At 45.7% G+C, this 19,428-nt stretch overlaps 3 protein-coding genes across 4 annotated transcripts; 2 read left to right on the forward strand and 1 right to left on the reverse strand.

Moving 5' to 3' along the window:
- Positions 1 to 807: 807 nt before the first annotated feature.
- Positions 808 to 5,362, reverse strand: nop53 (NOP53 ribosome biogenesis factor). Its single transcript, XM_047036521.1, has 12 exons — positions 5,121 to 5,362; positions 4,937 to 5,013; positions 4,569 to 4,665; positions 3,973 to 4,178; positions 3,797 to 3,852; positions 3,603 to 3,698; positions 3,058 to 3,159; positions 2,736 to 2,885; positions 2,409 to 2,584; positions 2,206 to 2,272; positions 2,010 to 2,086; positions 808 to 1,849 (listed from the first exon to the last, which is right to left on the reverse strand). The coding sequence occupies exons 1-12, from the start codon at positions 5,321 to 5,323 to the stop codon at positions 1,789 to 1,791; spliced, it is 1,368 nt and encodes a 455-aa protein (XP_046892477.1). The 5' UTR covers positions 5,324 to 5,362; the 3' UTR covers positions 808 to 1,788.
- Positions 5,363 to 5,927: 565 nt separating this feature from the next.
- Positions 5,928 to 11,574, forward strand: LOC124478284 (histone H3.3A). The gene is made up of 5 exons (XM_047036524.1): positions 5,928 to 6,043; positions 6,877 to 7,009; positions 7,147 to 7,300; positions 7,433 to 7,562; positions 10,531 to 11,574. Exons 2-4 carry the CDS (start codon positions 6,882 to 6,884, stop codon positions 7,559 to 7,561), a joined length of 411 nt encoding a protein of 136 aa, XP_046892480.1. The 5' UTR covers positions 5,928 to 6,043; positions 6,877 to 6,881; the 3' UTR covers position 7,562; positions 10,531 to 11,574.
- Positions 8,804 to 10,699, forward strand: LOC124478283 (histone H3.3A). 2 transcript variants are annotated; one of them, XM_047036522.1, is made up of 4 exons: positions 8,804 to 8,911; positions 9,605 to 9,748; positions 10,115 to 10,268; positions 10,401 to 10,699. In XM_047036522.1, exons 2-4 carry the CDS (start codon positions 9,621 to 9,623, stop codon positions 10,527 to 10,529), a joined length of 411 nt encoding a protein of 136 aa, XP_046892478.1. In that variant the 5' UTR covers positions 8,804 to 8,911; positions 9,605 to 9,620; the 3' UTR covers positions 10,530 to 10,699. The 2 variants fall into 2 exon arrangements, with proteins under 2 accessions (XP_046892478.1, XP_046892479.1); XM_047036523.1 differs by having other exon boundaries at positions 9,608 to 9,748.
- Positions 11,575 to 19,428: the final 7,854 nt, after the last annotated feature.

Here is a 19,428-nt window from a genome sequence, read left to right on the forward strand (position 1 = left end):
TAGGGCTGATAGTCCTTGCCCCCCTCCCCTCCCCTCCCCCCCCCCCCCCCAGCGCCTAAAATGTAATCTCACCAAAACCCAATGTGTGTGGGTGCAGTGGTCAGCCTGTTGGTGTGCATATCTTCCTAAATGTGTGTGTGGGTAACAAGCATTTAGAGAGCAGCAGAACCAGTGGGTGATCCATGTGGGCCAGGCATCTCTGTGGGTAAAAGATTACATGTGTGCCCTGATTAAGAGATAAGCAGCTTTGGTCACTCTCCAGAACCCCACAAGACCTGGGCGGGGGTGTGGGGGTCAAGCCCTGGGAAGAGAGGACAGCGGGAAAACAGGTGAAGGGGAAGAGTAGACGTAGACAGCATAGAGAAGACACGGGAGAGGAGAGGGACTTGGGGAAAGATTACAGGGGAGGGGGGGATAGATGTCTCACCAACAGTAATTACATCAGATACCCCACAACTCTGTGAAGCTGGTCTCTCCCAACAAAGGCTGACGAGTTCATACGCCCAACTCCCAGCCATGTAGAAACAGGAGCAGTGTGTGTCGTCAACACGTTCTCACACACCCCAAGGTGTCAGTCTGCTGAGGAGGATCAGAGCTAAGAGGTCTGTTCCTGGAGGGCTTAGAGGTGGAAAGGGCCTAACCGAGACACTGGGTGTCAAGTGTGTTACTTTGCTTGAGAACGTGTGCCTGGATTATTGGTTTCAGAGCACTAGTTGCATGTGTGTCTAAGTGAAAAGCACCTAAACAAGCAAGACTGACTGAAGGGACGACTAGTGCTCTCCCCCCCCCCAAACAAAACACACAAGCTTTCAACAATTATTTTATTTTCAAAAACATATTGCTGCAGTTAAAGTACTGCAGCAATAGAACCCATGTAAATTCAACAATGAAGACTCCATGTTGGGTCCAATGGTTTAACTGCCTTGAGTCCTCCACCAAATGTGAGCTTGGCATGGGTAGAGTCAAGGATTACAAGTCCTTTACACCCAACTAACCCTTCTCTGCCCTCATCTCCCACACACACACACGGGATTGGAGGAAGGCACATGCTTATTCTCCAACAGAGCAGAGGGGACCAACAAAACATGGGTTGGAGCCAGGCAGGATGGAGGAGGAGCCAGTGCTGAGCGACATGACTGGTGAGGAGCCACGTGATAGGAGCGTCTCAGGGACTCCTGCTCTCCCTCAGGCAGACGTTGGCAAGGCGACATCCTGCTTTGACTCTCCAGCAATCAAGAGTCCTCTGGGGAATGCATGGTGCTGCCCCGTCACAACCACCAAACGGACACCTGACCTAGTCAGACCTGCTCTGGTACGGTGGTAACAGCAGCCTGGGTAATGGATTGCCAGTCTGTGACATCACTGAAGCACAAATTGAGGTCAAGTTAAGGACCAGAGATTTCCCTATCAGTAATCAAGCTGGAGCCCAGCTTCCCTCCTGTCTGAGTATATAAACACTGATCTGATGTGACTGGATGAGAGAAAGCCAGGCCCAACAGCACATGCCCTCATCTTCCCAAGTGTTTCAGCTCAGAGGTTACCCCCTAGATGAAGGAGATACACAATTTCTTTTTTTTAAGGTAACAGAGCAGCTAAAGCTGGAGTTAGACACGTCTTGCTCACAGACACTTCAGATAAATACATCAGGACTGTTTACCAGGCCTAAAATAGGTTTTAATTGTACAAGTTGGGCTGATAATATAGTATGAGTGTCATATGTGGTGGTAGGAGGATGGGGCGGGGCAGTGACATCACAGGCCGAGCAGTCTGACTGGTTGGTGGAGGGGATTAAGTGATCTCCTTGAAAGCCCTCTTCTCTGTGTACTTCAGCTTGTGTCTCCTCTTGAACCTGGAGACCGGAGTGAATATGGTTAGTGGTCATGGAAAGCTGAAGTAACAATATCCATGTCACTAAATTACACTTGAGTACATTGTTAATGGAACTTGGGTAATGACTCAAAAACAATTGAAAGGATTGGATAGAAATCTAAAGAGGGCTGAGGTCTTACTTGGCTCGCTCTCTGGGCTCGATTAGGTTCCTCTTCTGCATGCTCTTGAAGCGGTCTTTGAGGATGCTGCCCTCTGGCTGTGGGAGCACAGCATTACACACTCAGGTCAAAACCACAGTTCCACCGCAACTACAACCAATAACATGCGGTGGATTTGTTGACGTTTCATAGACGGGATTGCGTGCTCATGTCCCACCTTGAGAGTGCGCAGGGAGCCTGGGATCTCGTCACTCAGCTGCACATCGAGGTCTGAGGCCTGAAATCTGGGGGTGAAGAGGGAGGACAACAGGTAAAACTCTGGGAAAATGAAATGAAGTGGTTAATTGAATTCCTTCGGTTTACCCGTCAACATGGTATAGTCTGCCTAGCGCCTTCTACCGTCTGATGGTCTATACTGACTTGAGCCTGCCGAGGCGTCGGGGAAGAGACTTCTGGGCCTCCATCTTGGCACGTCGCCGTTTCTGCCTCTCCCTGGTGGTGTGATCCCGCTGCTTCAGGGAGGCCTGGATGGAGCGCAGCTGGAACAGCTGCTGGTGGCGCTCAGTCAGGGTGCGCAGGCTATGCTGCTGTTGCTCCTGGAAGAGGAAGGGGTGGAGAAACCATGGTTATCTGAATTAACTTGGTCTACACAATAAGGTGCAAGTTGTAAGTGAAACAACAGCAGCTAGGGCTGGGCCAAAAACAGCAGCTAGGGCTGGGCCAAAAACGCCCAGACAGTTTGTATACCTTGATCTTCTCCATCCTCTCCTTCTTCCTCTGCTTTTCTGTCTTCTTCTCCTGTGGCACCGCCCCCACAGGCATTTCGTCTTCCTCGTTTGGCTCCTCCCTTTCCTCTTCCTCCAGAAGGCCCTCCACCTGCTCCTGGAACACTGTCTCCTGCAGGGACAAGATGCGAGGTTGAAGCATGGTTGTAGACATGTAGTGGTGAGGTTGTAGACACGGAGTAAACGTAGTCGTGAGGTTGTAGATGCAGAGTAGTAAGGTTGCAGACAGACATGTAGTCAAGTTATCAACCATGCAAAGTAGTGAGGTAATAGTGAGGTAATACCTCTGTGGCGGTGTCCTCTTTGTTGACAGCCAGCTGTTTCTCCAGCCGCAGCTCCTGCTTCTGCTTCTTCACCTCCACCTCATGGGCCTCCAGCAGCAGGGCCTGGGGGGGGGCAGGGCAAGGGGGGTCAACTAACGTTACGCTGCACGTCCACGACAACCAAGCAAATCAGTTTGTTATAGAGTCAGCAACGGTTCTTTGCTCTGGTGGCATGTCAGACATGTAAATGCAGAGTTCTAGTTGTCCACGGTTGGATTTTGTATAACGGCTAAGCGGGCAGACTTTGGGTCAGATAAAGGTTTAGGCTAATGCATTTACAAATTCCCTCATTTTAATAAAAGTTAAAAATATTTCAGCTCTGCTTGCTTGATTGGCTTTGCTTGTCAATCCCACGATGCATCGAGCAAGTGCTTTTATTTGAAAATGGGAAAGCTTTGCTCAATTTGCATCGCTGTAGTGGACACAAATCACCAACACATTCAGAAAGAGGGTTGGGAGGAAGATGGACTTCCGAAACCCAGAGCGGAGCAGAGCGTTGGGGCCACCTGATGTGAGAAGAACTCGGGGTTGTAGGAGCCTCCTGGAGCGATGACTTCCACAGCAGGGAGGGTGGACGGCTTCTCGTTCAGCTTCTCTGGTCTCTGGACGCCAAGCGAGAGGTGAGCAGGGTCAGTACACTGTGACTACTTTTGTACATACTCATTTCACACAACACCATAAAGTGTTTACAAATGCACACCTTGACGCGTTTCTTGCCAGTCTGTTCCAGGAAATAAGGATCTGCGGTCTCTATGGCTGGAAAAGCAGAAAACAAACGAATTAAAACCCACGAAAGTGCTAACATTGGTGACAGAAAATGGGAGAACCGTTAAACTTAAAGCTGACTAACCCAGACCCTCTCTTCCCCTCACTCACCTTCAGCCCCCCACAGGTCGTAATACGGTCTGTCAGGATGGTTGTTGGCCACTGGTTGCTTCTTGGTTGCCGTTGCCGCCGTGACCGCTCTGCGATTCAACAGGCGTTTCTGCCTCCGTGGAATCTTGCCCTTGGCGGCCAGATGCTCGAGTCTCTCCGCAGTGCGCCGCAGCTTCTTGGCGTTCGGCTGCTGGTAGGCTAAGATACTGCAGCGAGGAGGAAGTGGTCACTTCAAATCAGGGAGCAGCAAGTTGTCTACACTACAGGGCCACTTCAAAGCTACATATCTACCAACACAACATCTAGAGTATTAGACATGGGTACATGTGGTTGGGGGAATGGATGGGCCCTTTCTGTTGCCCTCAGTTCCCAGGGGGCTGTTTACATAACGGCCCCCTGAGGTCCAAGGCTGTCTTCACATTCCCCTAGGAGAATACTGTGAGCGCAAGGATGGAATCATCACTGGACACAGGGCAGGAAAAGGAGGAGGTGCTTGAGGGGAGTATGTTGTAGAAAGATGGGGGAGGGGGGTTCAATTGTAATGTGAGGTAGTCAGAGCAGAGGGGGGAAGTATCAGAAGAAAAGGTGTCACTCACTCTTTGGGTGCAGGAACGAGGGAGTCATGCTGCAAAATCAGGTCTATCCTCAGGGGTTTCGACTTCCTCCTCTTCCCCCTCCCCTTCTCCTCTGGTTCTGGAATTTCATGAATAGAAACCTATAAGCAACTTACCAACTAACCAAGACTCTATAAAGATTTTGCTTTGTTTACAACTTGAATACTTCCTTGAGTATAACACTCAGGAAGTATGAATTTGTCTTGCAACTGGAGTAGTTCAGACCATTGGGAAATTGCATAAATGGCATCTTGTCCAGGCCACCTACACCTTGACTTTGTTCTGCGTACGCTTTCAAATGCGTAGAAAACGGATATCATTTATGGGACTGGAGCTATGTTAAATCGTACCTTCTTGGATAGGTTTCCTCTGTTCTCCAACGTCCAAGAAAAATAGACTTTCATCGGACTTCTCTGATATAAGGCCTCTGTGAAAAAGAACACAACCACAAAACCACACACACAAGTTATCAGAAATGCATGGAACTAGTAGCTGGTTAGCTTGCTGGTTAGCTATTGGCAAACACATGCTTACCCAGTGGCCCTTTCCTGAAGTCTCACATCATCCAAAAACTCTTCGATATCCTGAATGTCGCTGTGTTTGTTCCAGTTCTTTTTCTTGTTCTTATTTACGCGCTTCCTTCGCCCACTGCTCAAATCATCGTGATCGGACGGTGGTTTAAACGACAGAAATCCAGGCTGTCCCGCTGCCACGCGCTTCACCCTCTTGGCCGCCATGCTAGCAGAAACACGCGTTCTTCTTCGTCAGGAGGTTTAAAATGACCTATTTATACATCTGTGGCTATAGCGCCACTTGCAGTATAGTTGTTGTAAATGCCGAATAGCAGACTTTGTGCAAGTCAATCGCCCACCTAACAGAGATTATATGTTTTTTGATGAATGTAGGCCTACCTAACCTCTATTCTGCTTGTATTGTCTTGACCTGCAATTTATGAATTATATTTTTATTTATGATTTTTTCTGGTCAGAAACAATAACCCCAAAACATTTAAACGCGGAGACAACTTAGTCAGCTACAAATACAATCAATGTACATGTGTTGAGTATAATAACGGCTGTATTCCATTCCTTTCAACTAGGCTACACTTTGGCTAATAAAATCCTGTTTTGCTTATAGTGCAAAACAGTTTAACGGAATCAAAACTTTTTATAATCTGTATCTGCAAAAGTTAAAAAGTACTTGCTCATGCATTGCGCTGAAATGTCATTATCAGTGCATAATATTTAAGATGAGACGATGAAAAAATCACGGTCTCATGTTACATGTAGAGTACTGAGTCTGACTGACGCAAGTGTGTTGCAGCGGATGCATTGTGGGAAACACACCTCTGTTCATTATTTTCTGTTTTCTAGTCCTCCATACTGCTGAGAACAACGCTTAACAGCGCACACATTTCGCCTTATAAAACAGGAATCTCTGTCTACTCAATCTATAAGGTAAGATTGCCCCCTCCACTTAACAACTTATTTGCTGTTATCAGCAGTAAATTATTTTATTTTAAGTTGTCAGGTTCACATATTTAGCAAAAGGCATAATGCCGGACCAATGACCGAAACAGCTTCCTATGATCTGCTGTGAACAGCGACCAAAACACGTTTTAGTCCTCTCCAATTTGCTTCGCTATTGCGCGCTTTTTAAGGGGTCATCTACGAACCAAAGTTGATTGGTTGATCCCTGTGAGTGTGTAGAAACACCTACTCAAACTGATAAATGCCTTCACTGACGGTATTTTTTAGCTACGTCGGGATAATAGTCAGCCCTACTTCTTCCAAGGTCCTAATTTTGCTTCCCTTTTTGAAGCAGCCATAGTCCGTCTTCTCCATTCTCAAATGTTCTAGGGGAGGGACCGATTTAATACACGGCCATGACCATTGGTGAAAAGGAGAGACGTGTACGCTACGATTGGTCTACTCTGATGTACATCTAGCTCCACGCATATTTAGGACCTGGGTGCCTTGGATACCATGTTTTGATACTAGATAAAAGTAGCGGGGCCCCAGCAGTGCATGGATTTGTTATTGTTTTGTAGCAACCCTTTTGAGTTAGATTATTCGTGCGTATCCAAATAATAACTACGTTTTGCTCATTGATTGTTTGAAATATCCTGCTACCAATGCGTGTGCATGCACTGTTTTCTGCAGCAGGCTAGATTTAACATAAAAAAACAGCTAATTGCAACTTTTCTGTTTGGGGAATAGGACGAGATACAATCTGTACTGTATGAATCTATATTTATAGTTGATTTATAATGTATGCATCTAATCTCCAGGAGCCATGGCCCGTACCAAGCAGACTGCCCGTAAGTCCACTGGAGGCAAAGCCCCCCGTAAGCAGCTGGCCACCAAGGCTGCCCGTAAGAGCGCCCCGTCAACTGGGGGCGTCAAGAAGCCTCATCGCTACAGGTGAGCTACACAGTCATATCCTCATTCAGTCACAACAGCATAAGTTATTTGTATGTTTATTTCCCCAAGGGGATGCTGAAAGGGTATCCATGTATCTAATGGATTCATAGTTAACATCTTGTGTGTGCCACCTCCAGGCCTGGTACCGTGGCCCTGCGTGAGATCCGTCGGTACCAGAAGTCCACTGAGCTGCTGATCCGTAAGCTGCCCTTCCAGCGCCTGGTGAGGGAGATCGCCCAGGACTTCAAGACCGACCTGCGCTTCCAGAGTGCTGCCATCGGAGCTCTGCAGGTATAGTCCATCTTACCATATGACCTTGACATAGCTGTCCAAAAAATAATAATAATATGACCTTTTTTGTAATGCCATGGTATAACCCCACCTGTTAACTGAGCTGTGTCTGTCCCCTCTGTGTTTCTGCAGGAGGCCAGTGAGGCTTACCTGGTTGGTCTGTTTGAGGACACCAACCTGTGCGCCATCCACGCCAAGCGTGTCACCATCATGCCCAAAGACATCCAGCTGGCACGCCGCATCCGTGGGGAGCGCGCTTAAGATGCCCCGCTGACACAGCTCCTCCCTTCATCTGCCATCTCTTTTCATCTATATCAACTTTGTTAGTAGTTTGCTTTGGCTTGTTTTGATTGTGACAAGAGTAAAGTGTAGCTTTGTTTCCTCTTTTAGACTTAGCATAAGAGTTTGTTTCGATAACTTTCATGGAGTGAATCTAAAACACACACCTCAGACACAACAATCTCACAGAAATAGCTAGGCATCTGTGTGGATGGACGTCTTGTGTAGTCGTGAGTTTGTGTTTGAAGATGAGGCTGAAACTCATTAGTGTCTTTGATTCCTCACATTCTTTTTCTCTCTTCCTACATGGATGAGAGTGAGAGGGAAGGTGAGGAATATAGGTCAACACTTCTGAGACCTTTCCTCAGCACAGCAAATAGTGCTCCACATAAAGTATCTTAGTTTTCTTCCTGTATTGACAAACACAGATATAATACTGTTATAATCGGATTGTGTTCTCATTTTGTAATGCATGATTTTCACACACATAACCTCAATTATCTAGGTGTTTTTTTTTACAACTGCACTGTATTTCTACTGGTTTACAGTTCAATCAAATTGGGCTTTTTATGTTATCTAATTGAAATAACATGATTATATAAAATGACTCAAAGCCTACAGAGGCCGATATGTAGCATAAATCTTTTGTTTTTATCTGGGTCATTTGATTTTTACTTGTGTTCCTCTCAGGTTGATGTGATACCCTTTTTTACTGGCTATAATTTTTTTTATATCATTTTAAAAACAAGTTTTTGTAATACTCAAATTTCACATACAAAAGGTGATAATAAACCTGGTGTTCCTTAAATCATGTGTTCGGTTTAGTAACTTAAGTACCATAACAGATTTTCTGAGAAAGAATCAGATTGTGAATATAACTTTCTCCTGTCTTTAATAGTTCACAACATCTTCACATATTACACTCAGATTTAAGACTAAATAGTTTTGTATTCCTGATTCATGTACATTTAGGGTTTTACTAACAATCAATTTATGGGAAATAATACATTTGAGCACGTATAGGGCCGTTCGGCGTGATTACTAATGTTCTTCATTAAATACATGCGCAGCAACTAAAACACAAACGTTCAAATAATATAAAAATAGAACGTATATGTGTCTTCCACCTCTGATCATTTTAAATGTCGAAGAGATACAAAGTAGCGAGAGGAACATTGTGTATACACAGTTGCATTCTGGGAGAAATGATTGACAGCGCGGCCATTTTCCCGCTGGACGATTCGTTCCCATTGTGGATACGAGGAAGAAAATACTGACACGACTAGACAAGCTGAATATTTCTCATACCTTTTAAGGTCACTTATCCATTAGGTAAGTCACTGCAAACATTCTACCTTTAGTGAAAGTAAACTTCACATTTTTAAAGTTTAAAATTGTCTACAATCTGGTGTGTTTTATGAGAATTTAATGCATTTTCGTCGTAAAGAAAAATAACTAACACCAGCACTGTCGAAACGACGGAGAATTGCAGTCTATTCTACACCCCTACAGACGGGGAAAATTCGGTTTCAAATTATGCGCGTGTTCAGTTCGGTCGTGTGCCGTCTTGGGGGTCCGAACTCGGTTTCTATGCGCATAGACACGTTCATTAAGATGTCCCCTTCAACGCCGTTGTGAACTTTGATGGCATGGTTTGTCAGTTATTTCGTAAAATATCAAAGTTTGAGTGGTAGTCATTTGCTCCTCTGCCCTGGGTTTTATCCCGGTTGCGCATCAAACAGACGCCATCATCACAGCTGAGTGGGCGGGACCAGCAACAATGATAGAGGAACGTAGAGCCCGCCCTCTCTCAGTATGCTACTTCCTGATTGGCAGTTGGTCTATGTTTACACAATTAGATCGACCATGCAGCCAATGACAGCGCTTTCCCAATTGATTGATGGTAGTTCATAGATTTTGATTGGTGAGATGTTTACTATGTAGGTTGTGCTTTAGTGTAGTTCAACAGTTTGTTTCATAGTAGTGTTGAATACTCACATTTGTGTGTGTGTGTTTGGACTCCAGCAGAACTCCAGGAGCCATGGCCCGTACTAAGCAGACCGCCCGTAAGTCCACTGGAGGCAAAGCCCCCCGTAAGCAGCTGGCCACCAAGGCTGCCCGTAAGAGCGCCCCGTCAACTGGGGGCGTCAAGAAGCCTCATCGCTACAGGTGAGGAAGGTCACGCATAACAAGAGACATTACAGAACGCTTTTTTTTCTTCAACTCTTCCTTCAATCACATCCTGAGTAGATAAGGGCATGTCTGGACATGTCCTCCTATTTCTAGATTTTGATTGGACAGTGTTGTGGGAGGGGTTGCCCTGACCTATCTTGCCCTATCCGAATTGGGAAGTGGAGGAAATGAGGTCATAATGTTAGGAAATCTGTTTTTGAAATTTAACAACCCCTTCCACCTGACAACCAGTGTGGCCATCCAGGAATTCCTCTCAGAATGGAAGTTCTGAACACAGCTAGACTCCTCTCTTGCTTGGAAACGGTTCTATCATGGTAGTAATTAAGATTGTGTGTGTCCAAGGCCCGGTACCGTGGCCCTGCGTGAGATCCGTCGGTACCAGAAGTCCACTGAGCTGCTGATCCGTAAGCTGCCCTTCCAGCGCCTGGTGAGGGAGATTGCCCAGGACTTCAAGACCGACCTGCGCTTCCAGAGTGCTGCCATCGGAGCTCTGCAGGTATAGTCCATCTTACCATATGACCTTGACATAGCTGTCCAAAAAATAATAATAATATAACCTTTTTTGTAATGCCATGGTATAACCCCACCTGTTAACTGAGCTGTGTCTGTCCCCTCTGTGTTTCTGCAGGAGGCCAGTGAGGCTTACCTGGTTGGTCTGTTTGAGGACACCAACCTGTGCGCCATCCACGCCAAGCGTGTCACCATCATGCCCAAAGACATCCAGCTGGCACGCCGCATCCGTGGGGAGCGCGCTTAAGAAGACACCATCTTGCTTTTATCTATCCTCCTATCTACTCCCTTCCTCCCCACACCAGTCTGTCTTCCCCTCCTCTCCTTCTCTCCTCCTTACTCTCCTCCCTCTCTTCTCGGTAGTGTGTAGAGAAACAATGATTATGATCATAAGAATAAAGTGTATAGTTGTGTTTTCTTAGTGCTCAATGCAGCAGTCTTCTAGGGTACTCTTTTTGTGCATGTAACTGCTGGTGGCTGATCGGACGTCCGCTCTCGCACACACACACACACTCAGATGCTAGCAGTGAGACCCTTGTACAGTAGGTGGAGAGGTGGAGATAGAATGGTGTAATCGGAGCGAGAGAGCAGGTAGAAATGGGGTGATGGGTTAGAGTGGTGTGAGGGAGGGAGGGAGGGGTGCAGCGTTAGAGAGGTAGTACAGAGGCAGACGGGGGCAGGTGTCTGTCTGTTTGGGAGGCTATTTTCCCTTCGCATGGTGCTACAAAAACTGCCCTAGTCCCTCTTCCTGCTCCCCTCCCCTACCAGCCATGGAGACAGTAGATGGGTCCTAGCTACCACAAAGCCCTCACCCCAGGACCTTGGTTAGATCTGAACACTGATATGTTAAAGCTGAATGGGTGTCACAGAAACATGCCCTCATAAAGTGCTTTCACGATGACCACCATCTTGCTTGTCCAAATCAGTCAGTTTTGATATAGCGTTGTGGAGAGGTCGGAGGTCAGGAGCAGGCCAGGGTCCAGTGCTGCTTCTCGGCAGGTGCTGCAGGTCTGTCTCCAGCTGCCCTCCGCTCCCCACTGTGGTGTGTGTTTTTGAGGACTCAGATCAGCTCCAAAGATTGTATACAATTCTCAACGTCTCTGGAGAAATTATTATTAGTACAATAATGACCATTGCTCCCATTAGTTATGATCATCAAAATAGTCTTGTCTTCATTTTTTTTCTTTGTTGAAATGCTTTTGACATGCCTTTTTCATAGCAGGCAATTATTTGTGAATGAAAGTAAGATGGGGGGGAAATGATTGAATATTAAATTTTTCTACAGAAAACTACAACAGATTTGCTGTATTGTGTCTCTAGCTGTAAAAGCTTCTGGTGGGTTCTGAACCCCAAAGAGAATCATGTCAAAATAATCTAGCATGTGTAGCTCCAACTCTGTCTTCTATGTATATCTCCAATTGGCTTCAATGACAAAGGACTTCAAGCCAAAGTTCTGAAAACCTTACTTGAAAATCTATCCTGTGATATTTTTATAAAGGGCCTACAACATATACAAAAGGACCACTTAGGTCCACGAAGAACCAAAAAAAGAAAAAAAATCTTTGATGAACAGTAACATTTGACAAATGAGGTATTTCAATGATTATGTCTGTCAGTGGTTTGTGTTTCAAGACTGACCTCTCCCTTCTCTTTTCCCAAATACATCTATCAGTGTACTAGTTCTCAGGTTGAAGTGTCATCCCCACCTCTTAACTCTGTCATTTTATTGTTTTTCTGAATTTGATTTAAAATGTTACAACAAAGTTTCAATAAAAAGGATGTTTGTAATTTCCAGGTTTCTCATATAATGTGGTGATAAATGGATGTTACACACAACAAATCTGTCTCTGGTTTTCTGTCCCCAATAGAATATATTATTTAATAAATTGGTGTAATTTTGCTACATTCTAAAGTCACATTAGCATTCAGATTACATTTTGACTTGACAGGTTACAATTAAACAAAGTGAACAGTCTTGGCTGTTTAATAATCCTCGACAGCTGACATTGGCTCTAAAACATGCACACAATTTGTTTGTGACAATTGCAGCAAATGTCCATGAGAAGGCAGTAGAGTAACACAAAAATCACTGGAGTAAACCTGAAGTGGCACAGAACAGAGTTTGAGCTGTGTGACAGGAACCACACCTCCCTTCTTTTGCTGACTTAAGTCAGTTTTAATTGTGTAGTCTACATTAGTCAGTATGTGTTGTCTTCTCATTAGATATTGGCAGAGTAGCAGTGGGACATTCTTTTCTTCCTCCCATTCACACTGTATGTGTGTGTGTATGGGCATCAGGCTGGCAGGCTGATTTACAAACATACAGACAAACAGACTTGGCCCTGGTCCATATGGGTCTTCTTCTGTTCAGGAATAACTAACCCTCACACCCAGTTTCCACCCTCTCTGACCTTCCAATCTGCACAATGGATCAGTGTCCTGTCCAATTAATGTCTGGCGCACACAAACACATGTACACACACACACATGTACACACACAAACATAGACATTTAATAATTATTTCCTGATGAATAAATGAAAGGAGAGAACTTAAAAATCATACATTTTATTTTACAATGCAAATGATCAAATTCAACATTAAAGGTGACAACAGAAAATTCACAGTGGCAATAGAAAAGTATAGCTATTTTTAAAATATCACTCAACATGCACCAGGAAATGGTATCAGTGTGTTCATAATACAAAATAGGAATGCAAAGTTATACAACAATCAAAATTATTTAATCTCTTAGTACAGTCAGTGAAGAACCCTGGAGGGCAGAACAGAAAGTGAATCTATGCAAGTTGCACACAGTACTCACCTGCAGCCTAACTCCTTTGGTCCCACAGAGAACAGGTTAGACAGGACACAGTTCTGTGTAAGATAACTCAATGTAGATATGCTCACTGCAGCTACATGTAGGAGTAACTCACTATACAACCAACTCACTGTAGGCCTTACTCCCTCCAGACTAACTCGCTGTAGGACTAGCTCACTATAGGAAGAACCCATTGTACCAACCCACCATAAATGAACCCACTGTGTGACTTACTCACTGTTAGCCCAGCCCACAGTAAGATTTTCTCACTGTAGGACTAACTCACTGTAAACTAACTCACTGTAGGACTAACTCATTGTAGGACTAACTCACTATAGACTAACTCACTATAGACTAACCCACTGTAGACAACGTAGTACTAACCTAAGTGTACCTTGACCCAACTGTACCTCCACAGGGAGGATGTGAGATAACCTCGGACATTCTTGGGTTTGTTGTCAGACAACACAATTAGGATGAGCAGGACTTAAAGAGCCTTGGTGACCCCCAGAGAGACAGTGGAAGTTGATGACCTCCATCTATACTTAGTCCCTCATGGGCCGCCAATCAAATGGAAATTTATTTTTAATTGAAGACATTTTAAGGTTGTTTTTCTCCAATTTATAGTGTTCTCATGATTGTGGTTGCTTTGCTGTTTGTTCCCAGTCCCATGTCTCCCTCTGCTAGGTTTGGGTTGAATGCTTTGTTTAGTTCTAGTCTTCGTTCTTGGTTGTAGGTTTTAGGTTTTGTTCTAGGCTATGTGTTTGGTTCTATGCTTGGTTCGCCGGCACTGGGTCTGTTGTCCCCGTCAGGCAAAGCAGTGAGCTGGATCATGGTCCTGTAGAGAGGCATATAGATGGCAGCCTTGAAGACAGGAAGTAGCACAGTTAAAACAGAAAGTAACACCATGCAGACAGGAATGACGATCATGAAGACCTGAATTGCTCACATGCCCTACTCTCTCAGCCTCAGTGGCTCAGCTAGCTGGTAACACACGATCCTGTGCAGAGCCATATCCCTTTAACACCAGTGTTGGATCCCTGCAGGATGTGATGTACCCTCAGGTTGACCATGCTGGTGGTGTTCCAGGTTACAGATAAGGTTTATTATAATGTTTCCAGGCCGCTTTTACAGTGTACTTCAGATGCAGCGATGTAGATTACTCAGAACACAACCTCACTATGCCCAGATGGCCTCTGTGGAGCCACTTCCCCCCTAGCTCCCTCTCACCCCCCCCTCTTTCATTCAATATCCTAACCCCAACCCCCCTGCATCGGCAGGTTGACCCTGCGCCTGGTGTCACCCGGTTCTGGGACGGGTCTAGCGGAGCCCTGAGGAACAGGGTTGTGTGTTTGTGTGTGTGTGTTTTGTGTGTGTACGTATAAATGTGTGTGTTTGTGAATGTGTATTTGTGTGCATGTGTAAGTGTGTGTTTGTGCAAGTGTGTGTGTGTGTGTTGGGTCACGGCGTGGGGATTAGATGGGTGAGTGATTGGGGGTGACAGCGGTGGCTGTATTAGGGGCCCTGTGGCAGATTTCAAGGGCCTGTTTTAGACGCACTAATCTGGATTAGCAGCAGCAGTGTGTCAGCAGTGATGCTGCCTGCATGGACATTTTACGACCACCCCCCCATCCCCACCCATCCAACACACACATGTACACACACACCCTCCATCTCTCATCTTGTAGACCCTTATAGACACTTGTCACCTTTGACACCACTTGGATGATTTTCTACTAAATCCAACCTCCTCTGTTTGTCTATCTCTCTCTGTGTCCCTCATTCTCCACTCCTTTAACAATAATTACATTTCACAGTTTAGACAATTGGTCTTCAACCCTGGTCTTCAGGGCCCACTGTCTTATACATTGGATGTTTCCATGCTCCAACACTCCTGATTTAAATGAATGGTTTGTTATGAAGCTCGGCAGAGGCCTGATGATGACTGTTCATTTGAATCAGGTGTTTTGAGCGGGGAAACATGTACAAATATATAAAACATACAGGACTGTGGGCCCTGAGGTAGGGTTGAAGAAAACTGGTCTCGACCCCTAGCCCCACCCGCTAGATCCGCTAGACCCCTCATGTCTTGCATGTTGTCTAAACAGAGCAGTGGTGAAGCTGGTCCGGTCATGCTCTCTGGAAGAGACACCAGGAAGTTCACTGCTAGGAGTTGGAGGAGGAGGTTCCAGGGCCTGGTTAGAGGAGGAGGTTCCAGGGCCTGGTTAGAGGAGGAGGTTCCAGGGCCTGGTTAGAGGAGGAGGTTCCAGGGCCTGGTTAGAGGAGGAGGTTCCAGGGCCTGGTTAGAGGAGGAGGTTCCAGGGCCTGGTTAGAGGAGGAGGTTCCAGGGCCTGGTTAGAGGAGGAGGTTCCAGGGCCTGGTTAGAGGAGGAGGTTCCAGGGCCTAGTTAGAGGAGGAGGTTCCAGGGCCTGGTTAGAGGAGGAGGTTCCAGGGCCTGGTTAGAGGAGGAGGTTCGAGGGCCTGGTTAGAGGAGGAGGTTCCAGGGCCTGGTTAGAGGAGGAGGTTCCAGGGCCTGGTTAGAGGAGGAGGTTCGAGGGCCTGGTTAGAGGAGGAGGTTCGAGGGCCTGGTTAGAGGAGGAGGTTCCAGGACCTGGTTAGAGGAGGAGTTTACGGGAGGGCCTGGTTGATGAGTTGAATGAGAGCTCTTAGGTCTGGTTTGTTTGTGTTCCTACTTGTTGACACCTCATTGAGAAAGGCTTCTACTGTGAGACACAGTCAAATCTGCTCAGCCATTAACCATCTCATCTGGTCGGTTGCCCATGCATTGAGGCCTAGGCCACTGGGACTCCAGTAAAGGCATTGTGTATGTGTACGTGTGTGTAATTTGTGACAGTGTGTGTGAGTGCGAAGGTGCGTGTGCTTGTGTATGTATGTGTGTCTGCATGTGTGTGTGTGCTGGTCGGAGTGTGGTCCCAGATCCTTGTTACAGCTCTTCTATTGTGAGGAGAAGTGTTGAGCAAGATCCTGGAGTGCTGCTGAAGGCTCATTAGGGACATTCCTCAGGATTAAACTGCCAATTAACAATGAGAGAGCCATTGTGGGACTGTGTGCTTGTGCGTCACATTACAGGGGTTGTGTGGCGTGCGGTTTGTGTGTGGCACCTGGTTTCAAGAGCAGGTGTATTTCACATGTGTATATGTATCGTATTCAAATGTGCCATCGTGGTGTGGGCCACCTGTATAAGACGTACTTGAGTGGTGTGTGTGTGGTCCGGTATTGTGTGTGTCAGGTGTGTGCACGTCTTGTGGATGTGGATGTAAGTGGATGTGTGTTTGAATGTGTGTGCATGCATTCGGTAGGTGTGTGTGTCCATGCATTTAGCATGTACGTGTGCACACAATTATGGCGTGCCATGGGTAAAGGGTGTGTGTTTGAAACTTTATGAAAACACCTGCTGTTTTCGATGCCCTTTCTATTCTATTCCATTCTATTCTAATGTCAGCATGTGCTAAACTGTATTTATGTGAAAAACATTGTCCATTAGTTCCCTGCATGAATGCACGTAGGCTACTTAAATATGTGTGTGTGTGCATGTGTATGTGCATGTGTATATGTCCCAATGTGAGCATGTGTGTCTGTGTGTGTATATGTGTGTGCGGGTGTGTGCGTGTGTGTGTGTCTGGTATATGCGTCAGCATGGCACGTGTGGGAGTGTGGCTGGGGATTACCGGGGCTCAGTCCTGTTGCTCCACTTCCTTGATTACTACTGCAGTCTGGGGCCATATGGGCTGGGGGAGGGGGGGGGGGGGGTGGCACAGGGGGTGGGTGGCACAGGGGGCTTCTAGGCTGGAGGGGTACAGTAGCGTGCCTCCCCTCCCCTCTGTCCCCCCCTCTAAACCACCCATCAATCCCACCCCACCCACCAGCACACCAGCACACACATTCTGCCAGGACACATGCTCACACAAACACACACAAAACACACATTGTCAATGCACCACTCTGGCAAACAAAGCTCATGTGTGCGTTCATGCATGAACTCATATGCACTGCCTTATGGAGGGCAGTGTGTGTGTCCATGTGTGTGTTCTGCAGCCATATAACTATACAGTAGCTATTAAAATTCCAAATTTGGCTACATATATGAATATGTATTATATATGTATATTTACACATACACTGTGTAAAAGCAATATGCAATTGCGAAATGCAATATATACAATAAATAATTATGTAATTATATATGCAATTTTGTAAAGCGTTTATGAGATGTAAAGATTCAAGTTCATGACAACAGAATTGTGAGAATGATGACATTTGCAGTGTCCTCTAAATTATTACCTTTGTGATGTTTACATAGATAATATTTGTGATGTTTCTGTAGATGGTGTGTGTGATGTTACGGTAGAGGATGTGTGTGTGGAATGTTACTGCAAATTATGTGTTTGATATTACTTTAAATGTTGTGTTTGATGTCACTGTAGATGTGTGTGTAAAATGACTTTATCTGGTGTGAAGGTATGAGCAGGTGTTATCATGTCTAATCTCCAGACAGAACATTGTAGGGAGTCTAAACACTGCCCATTAACACATCACTTAACTACACTACTGCCGCTACGCTGCACTCATACAAACACACACACACACACACACATACACACACATACACACACACACATACACACCCCACCTGCTGCTGTCTGCATGGGATTAGACGTCTGTCTACGCAAGCACAACACACACACAACACACACACACCGCCAGCACGCGCCAGACGGGTGTAGATGTGAAATGTGGGAGTCCTGGGGAGGGGGGGGGGGTATGCTGGGAGACGTCTGGGAGGGGGGAGGGAGGGGGGAGGCAGAGAATCGGCGGATGACATTGATCCAGACGCAACAGAGATGAACTACACATTGCCAGATGTCAATATTACACGTATACACACACACATATACACACACACAAATACACACATACACACACATACACACACACACGCACACACACACTACAACTATATTGTTTTAGAATTCTGAGACCTACAGAATAATTTAAAACTCATGTCTACATCCACATGTGGACCAGAACTCAACACACGTAATTTATAAGCATGACAAGTTTCTGTGTAAAAAGTGTCATTAGTATTTCCTTCAGTCTCTGTTCTCTTCACTGACAGGTGTGTCCCAAGTGTCACCAACTTCATCCCAAATGTCAGTGTTTCATCATCAGTTTCCTCGTTGGGCTCTTAACTCTATTCCTAAAACAACTCTGACCACAAACCTTCTTCTCCTCAACCCTCTTTACCACAATCCCAAACCCAACCACAACCCTAACCCTAAACCTTCCCCTCCTCAACCCTGACCTTCTCTACCATAACCGCAAACCTAACCCCAACCACAACCTGAAACCTTCTTACTCATAACCCTAACCCTGAACCTAAGCCCCACCCTCCCCTGAGGGGCATGCCATGCCTGTATACCCCTCCATACCCCCCATCTGTAAATGGGTTTATGGAAATCACCTCCAATTGTTGCCCCTCTAACTACCTGTTTGTCAATTTGTCTTTCTGCATTCCATTTTTTTTGCTTCAATTTGTGCACACGTGTATAGATACCACAGCTATGGACGTGTGGTCAAATCAATTGAGTGTCTGTGTAGATGTGTGGATGTGTATACGCATGGATGTGTAGATGTGTGGATGTGTAGATGTGTAGGAATATATCAGAATGGGACCTGGCTTGCTCTCCACCCACACGCACCACTCTGCTGGCTTAGTGCATGCTGGGTAATCCCTACATCAATTTGATTGTGGTCTTACTGTAACACACACTGACCTTGATATCTCTACAAACACATACACACACAACGCATGCACATACACACACAAATACACCCACACACATACACGCATGCACACACACTCACTCAAACATAAACATGCATATACCAATGCTGACCCTTATCTACAAATACTCCGGCACTGCATTATATGTAGAACATATATATCTGAAACATGATGCACACCCAAAAACCTAAACACGGAGCAAGTACCCAGCTATGTATCTAACCCCAGTCCTGCTCAAACACACAGAAATACTACATGAATTAAAACGTGACAACAATTCATAAATAATTCTAGGCAGTGCACATAAAAAACAAAACCTGATTGTTAAAAAACCAGACCGATGTTAAACTTTCACCTCATGCCCGACCTTCTCTTCCACTCCCACCTCCCACCTCCTGCACCTCCCCTCACACCCTTCACCCCCACCCTCCTTCCACATTTCTCTCATGCATGTTCACCACCATGCCTTTCCCAATTCTGCACTTTTGTAGGAGTTTCAGAACATCCTACCATCCTGGGT

This window comes from Hypomesus transpacificus, chromosome 15 (genome assembly GCF_021917145.1).
Source record: "Hypomesus transpacificus isolate Combined female chromosome 15, fHypTra1, whole genome shotgun sequence".
NCBI lineage: Eukaryota > Metazoa > Chordata > Actinopteri > Osmeriformes > Osmeridae > Hypomesus > Hypomesus transpacificus.